Raw genomic sequence first — 5,679 nt, 5'->3', positions numbered from 1 at the left:
ATAACTGAAGGACGGATAGATGAATGCAAAATGTTAAAATATATATAACAGAAGGATGGAAGTTTCCTTTGCATTACAACTGTGGTGTTTATATATTTTTTAAAATTTTGCATAAAAAAATCTTCACCACCAATTAGTGGATTCGATTGTCTCGTGAACGATACCCTGGAAGAAGACCTTTTTTTTTTTTTTTTTTTTTTCCGCATAAATGTTTTTGAAATTTTTAGATTGGTTATAACAATTTTATTTTTTTATGAAGAGATAACCTTTCTATGTTTGACTATTGAGTTGTTTTTACTACCGAAGCAGATCTAATATAATTTGAGTCTCATTAAACACATTACTCAGTTAAATTTTTTTTTTTTTTGGTTTGAATGACCAAGATGGGAAGGTGATGATGTAATACATTGGAGCCACCGGAGTTGAAGTAACATTTGATGGGAGTTCCAATTAGTAATGGCATTATCTTTTTATGCTTCATTTATTTCAATTGACATTGTTATTAATATTGTTAATTGAAATTTTGTTGGGGCATTGCTTACTTATCTGACGATATTCTCCTCGGAATCCTCTCAAAACCTCCCCTTTCGCAGCGTAACGCTAACTCGCTTGTTTGCAAACGCTGGTTGAATCTTCAGGGTCAGCTTTTACGCTCACTCAGGGTTGGATTGGGAATTTCTTGAATCCGGTAGTTTGATTTTAAGATTCCCAAATTTGACCAATGTTGATATATTTGATAAATGCGTCTCTTGTTTCGCCTAGAAATTTTGTTGAGTCATAAGTTGCTCTCTGTCCATGTTGGTTCTTGGGTTACAAGGTTTTATGAGCATAACATGTTGTTACCTGTTGAAATGATTGATAAAGGGCTAGCAAATCTTGCTAGTGGGTGCACGAATTTGAGTAGACTTGTGGTGGTTGGAGCTAACGAGTTAGGATTGTTGAGTGTAGCTGAGGAGTGTTTGACTTTGCAAGAATTGGAGCTGCACAAGTGTAGTGATAATGTATTGCGTGGGATTGCCGCATGTGAGAATTTGCAAATCTTAAAATTGGTTGGACATTTGGATGGGTTTTACTGCTCATTGGTTTCGGATATTGGGTTGACAATTTTGGCTCAAGGGTGTAAGAGATTGGTTAAGCTTGAGCTTAGTAGTTGCGAGAGTAGTTTTGATGGGATAAAAGCAATTGGGCAGTGTTGTCAAATGCTTGAGGAATTGACTTTTTGTTGATCATAGGATGGATGGTGGGTGGATGGCTGCTCTTTCATATAGTGAGAATTTGAAGACTTTGAGGTTTGTTTCATGTAAAAGGATGGATCCTAGTCCAGGGCCGGATGAGTATTTGGGTTACCATCCGGCTCTTGAATGGTTGCATTTGCAAAAGTGTCAGTTGAGGGATAAGAAGAATGTGAGAGTGCTGTTCAGGGTGTGTGAAGCTGTTAGGGAAGTTATGTTTCAGGATTGTGGGGGATTGGATAATGATATCTTCAGTTTTGCAATTGTTTTCAGGTAATGGGTTCTCTTGATCTGTTTGTTTACTTTTGTTGCCGTGCTTCCGAGTGGTGGATTTCCATATATAGTGTTAGGTATCTAATACCACTATGGAATTTCTTATTTTAGTTAATGTTATCAAGGAAAATGGAAGTTGAAAGGATCGCAAATTCATCAGTGTATAACAACATAATCCTACGTAGTGACATGAAGAGTAACTGAATGAATCAACATGAACGCTTTTAAGAATATCTTAAGTCTGTGTTTTTTGGGCTGAAATTATTACATTAACAATCAATTTTGAGAAGTAGATCCTTGTACTTATGGGAGATTTGATGTTGTCACTGAACAATTTGTTGTTTATATATGGAAAAGGAATTGATTATGAATGAATCATTGGCACATACTTTGTAATTGCAGTCTGTGCGCACTATAATGAAGCAGTTGAGCTTGAAATTGATAACCTGCAGCTGAGTTTAATAAACAATACCATGTAATTATGATAGAGTACTACCATCGGACTATCTCAAATGAATTTGAACATGTGATTTTAGTGTTAAGAAGGTTAAATCTAATGGTTGTTTGACAATCTTTGTTTAGTTTTCAATACTTTAGGAACATGTTAGTGAAGATCTAGATAAGCTACATATCAGAGTTGTTTGATTGAATGTTTATTGATGTTGCTCTCATTGCAGGACAGTAAAGTTTTTATCTTTGGAAGGATGCTCACTGCCAACAACAGAAGGTCTGGAATATGTGATTCTTTCCTGGACAGAGATTGAAAATCTGAGTGTGATGTCATGTAAGAACATAAAGGATGGTGAAGTCTCTCCTGCACTTTCAACCTTGTTCTCTACCCTTAAAGAGCTGAAATGGAGGCCAGACACCAAATCTCTTCTTGCTTCAAGTCTTATAGGAAGAAAAGGTGGTAAATTTTCCAAGAAGACATAATGCCTTAAATAGTCACCTAAAAAGATCAGATTTTGCACTGTTTTCCCAACCACAACCACCATGAAGCAACATTACTCTTCAAAATGGTATTGATCCATTGTATCCACTCTCGTTTATTTAGGCAGTTAACATTCATGTTGACAAAGGCAAATTTTTCCTCGGCCTCCCCCTTGTCCGTGTGGATGCCACCCAAAGCTGAAGTATCATGAATTCGCATGCCCTGTTCAGCCTTTTTCAGTTCAGATTAGATTGCGGATATCATGCTCATTTCAATGTCATGTGCAGGCTTCTCTAGAGGGTGTTTAGGTGTTATTGATGTTTCTAAAATGTTCAACATATACTTATTTCTAAGACTCTGATTAGAATGGAGTATCTGTGTAGAGTTATTATCTGACTGTAAAATATGATTGTACTTCACTATCTGAAATCAATTTATTGTTGCTATCCCGTATACAATAGTTACATTATTACCTCTTTTTCATTATTCACGTTTTTGCTTTTATCTTTCTGGCGCTGGTGAGTTATGATATTATGAAAGCATGGGTGAATCGACAAGTTGGAAATATTGTGTTGCTGCAGAAATTACAGTTTTTATACTTCGATTAATTTTTTAGTAGAACTTGAAAATAATCAAAACTATTAAATAAAACAAGACAACGAATTCGAATGAAATTTCAAGAAACTGATGTACTTGGCTATTATAGAAACTAACAATTAAAAAGACATCCGATTAAATGCCCTTTAAAAACAAAAAATTATACAATAAAGAAGTTTCTGAGTTGAGTGAGAATCTTCAACTTCAAAACATATCATTAACGATGGAGTACAGCGAATAATTCTGTTGATTTTGATACAGATATTCTATTGCTGAAGCATATTCATCATTATAAACCTCCGTCTCATCTTCAACTTGTAATTGTTGTTGCACCATGGTGGTGATGGGGGCGGTTGCACTTGTAGCCGGCAGTACTGCGAGTGGTAGTGGTTCAGAATCCGCTTCTTGAACCTTACTCCTCTTCTTCTTCTTTTCAAAATCCACTACTTGACACTTTCCCCTCTTGTTCTTCTTCAGAGCTGTTTCATTCTTTCTTATACGGCAAACCACGTAATCGCTATGTTGATTTGGACCCAGAAAAGACGAATCCAGACTATATTCGTGCATGATCCATCCACCGTGCTGGTAGGAGTCTTTGTTCTCGTACCGAAATCTCTTCTTAGTCCCAATCCTCATATTGTCTATTACTATTCCTCTACCGCCATCTTCTCCCTGCCATGTCCCTGTTCCAACACTACGATCGATTTTTGAACCTTTTGAAGTCTTTTTCTTCAATTGGGTGAAGAAGTATAAATCTTGATCATCACGTTTCTGTCTAAGCCGTTGTTTGAAGAAATTCCAAATCTGCCAGGGTTCTTCAGAACCATATAGATCATATTGTGGAATTAAATAATCAATACCAGAAATGGATTGGTTCGCTATCTTGTTGCAAAGATAGAAACCCACCAATTCGCAGTCCGTGGGATCGAAAACGTAGCCAANGATTTTTAACCCCACCTTATTGATCTTCACCCCTTATGACTAAGTAAACCTCTTCTATAATTAAAAGTATTCTCTTCAAACCTCATTAAATACCGAAAATAACCCTCTAAGCTTAATTAGATTTACTTTCCTCAATTTCAAATTTAATTATGTTTTTGTTTGTCACCTTTTTTCCTAAATCAAACTTAATTATGTTTCGCTTCTTCATATTCAAATTCATTCCACTATATTTTCTATAATTTTAGTATTATATTTTCATCAAACAAACAAATATTTAAAATAAAACAAAATGTTTCAATGATGATAAAAATTTGGGATTAGGTTATGAAAATTTAGGATTAGGGTTTATGTGAGATTAAATTTAAAAATTAAAAATCAAAATCAAAATATAATATGAGTATATTTAGAAATTAAAATGTAATATCTAATAATTGAAATTAAGGTTAAATTGTCAAACAAAAAATAATTTTAGTAATGGGTGGGGGCAAAATCTCACTTCCCTTTAAAAAGAATTATGAACTGAGCCAGCTAAAGCCCAAATGCCATCGATTTCCAATTATAATAATTTATGAGAGTCAAAATATAAAAAATAATATTAAATATACATACTTTTTATACAAATTCTTTCATACAAACCAATATGACATAAGTGAATTAATGAATTGTATATAAAATCAACTCTAGATGGTTGTGGATCTAGCAAAAAAGGGTCTAAATAGATCTGGCTAGAAAGGCCATATCCACGGCAATGTGGCCGATTCTGGCCAGAGACCTAACAAAAAAAGCCCCGATCAGTGCACAGCCAACCAAATCCGGCTTGTCGTGCACCATTCTAACACCGACGATCGACGGTGGTGGCCAGATCCGACCAATCTTGTGTAATTGTTTTCAAGTTTAAGAGTATTTATGTCCTAAAAAATTTATATATAAGGATAAAATAGTTCATGAATATTTTATAAATTATTTTTAAAACAAGGGCATTATTGTCCAAAAATTTTAATAGTTAAGGGTAAAACTGTGATAAAATTAAGATTACCAAGTAACCTTAAAATACCTAAGAAAATAGTGGTATTTAGATTACCTCATATGTAACCAATAATAATTACTATTAGTTTTGGAAGGTTACCGGAATGTTATATTACTTGACAACCAAACATGGTAATATAAGTAATATATGATAACATTACCTCAAAAATCTCATATACACTCCAACCAAATGTCATATATGTATTTAAAGTTTGTATTCGGTTTTTTATTGGTTTCCTAATTTTTTAAAGAAAATTTTAAATTTTAAAAGATAAGTTGACTAATTTTTAGCTTAATTATTACAATAATGTTTTCTTTACTAGTCAAATAACCAGACAAAAATTGCATGAAATTCATGTTAAATTATTACTCTATCTTTTATTTTTTGTTTGATTGTATGACTCAGTTGTAAGCATAATATTATTCTAATTATTAAGGAATAGAGGAAAGAAACCAATAACCGATAGGGGAGAAATTAAACCATTATTCTTATTCCATAATCAACCTTCAACACCATTAATCAATCATGTTAACAAAATTGACAGAAACCTGTATTTATAAACTTAACAATTGAATCCTAATCAAAATATTATTTTTAATAATCTCACATAATTTTCATAAAAAAATAAAATAGAAGTTTAATTCAAATAATACAACCCAATCCTAAAAAACTAGTGC

At 33.3% G+C, this 5,679-nt stretch overlaps 1 protein-coding gene and 1 pseudogene across 1 annotated transcript; one reads left to right on the top strand and one right to left on the bottom strand.

Annotated features, from left to right (window-relative positions):
- The first annotated feature begins 527 nt into the window (after positions 1-527).
- LOC116146227 lies at positions 528-2,848 on the top strand (annotated as a pseudogene).
- A 389-nt stretch (positions 2,849-3,237) lies between these two features.
- On the bottom strand, positions 3,238-5,198 carry LOC116146226 (NAC domain-containing protein 101-like). Its single transcript, XM_031431627.1, has 2 exons — positions 5,163-5,198; positions 3,238-3,837 (listed from the first exon to the last, which is right to left on the bottom strand). The coding sequence occupies exons 1-2, from the start codon at positions 5,196-5,198 to the stop codon at positions 3,238-3,240; spliced, it is 636 nt and encodes a 211-aa protein (XP_031287487.1).
- Positions 5,199-5,679: the final 481 nt, after the last annotated feature.

This window comes from Pistacia vera, unplaced genomic scaffold (assembly GCF_008641045.1).
Source record: "Pistacia vera cultivar Batoury unplaced genomic scaffold, PisVer_v2 Contig474, whole genome shotgun sequence".
NCBI classification, from domain to species: Eukaryota; Viridiplantae; Streptophyta; class Magnoliopsida; order Sapindales; family Anacardiaceae; genus Pistacia; species Pistacia vera.
The sequence above is the reverse complement of the archived record's forward strand: the minus strand, read 5'-3'. Positions and strand labels throughout refer to the sequence as shown.

What these genes read in the sequence shown, in the direction of transcription:
- LOC116146226 (XM_031431627.1), bottom strand. Translation starts at nt 5,198, where the DNA reads ATGACATTTGGTTGGAGTGTATATGAGATTTTTGAG. An exon ending in GTGTATATGAGATTTTTGAG is followed by an intron (nt 3,838 to 5,162) that starts GTAATGTTATCA and finishes GAACCCTGGCAG; the next exon opens with ATTTGGAATTTCTTCAAACA.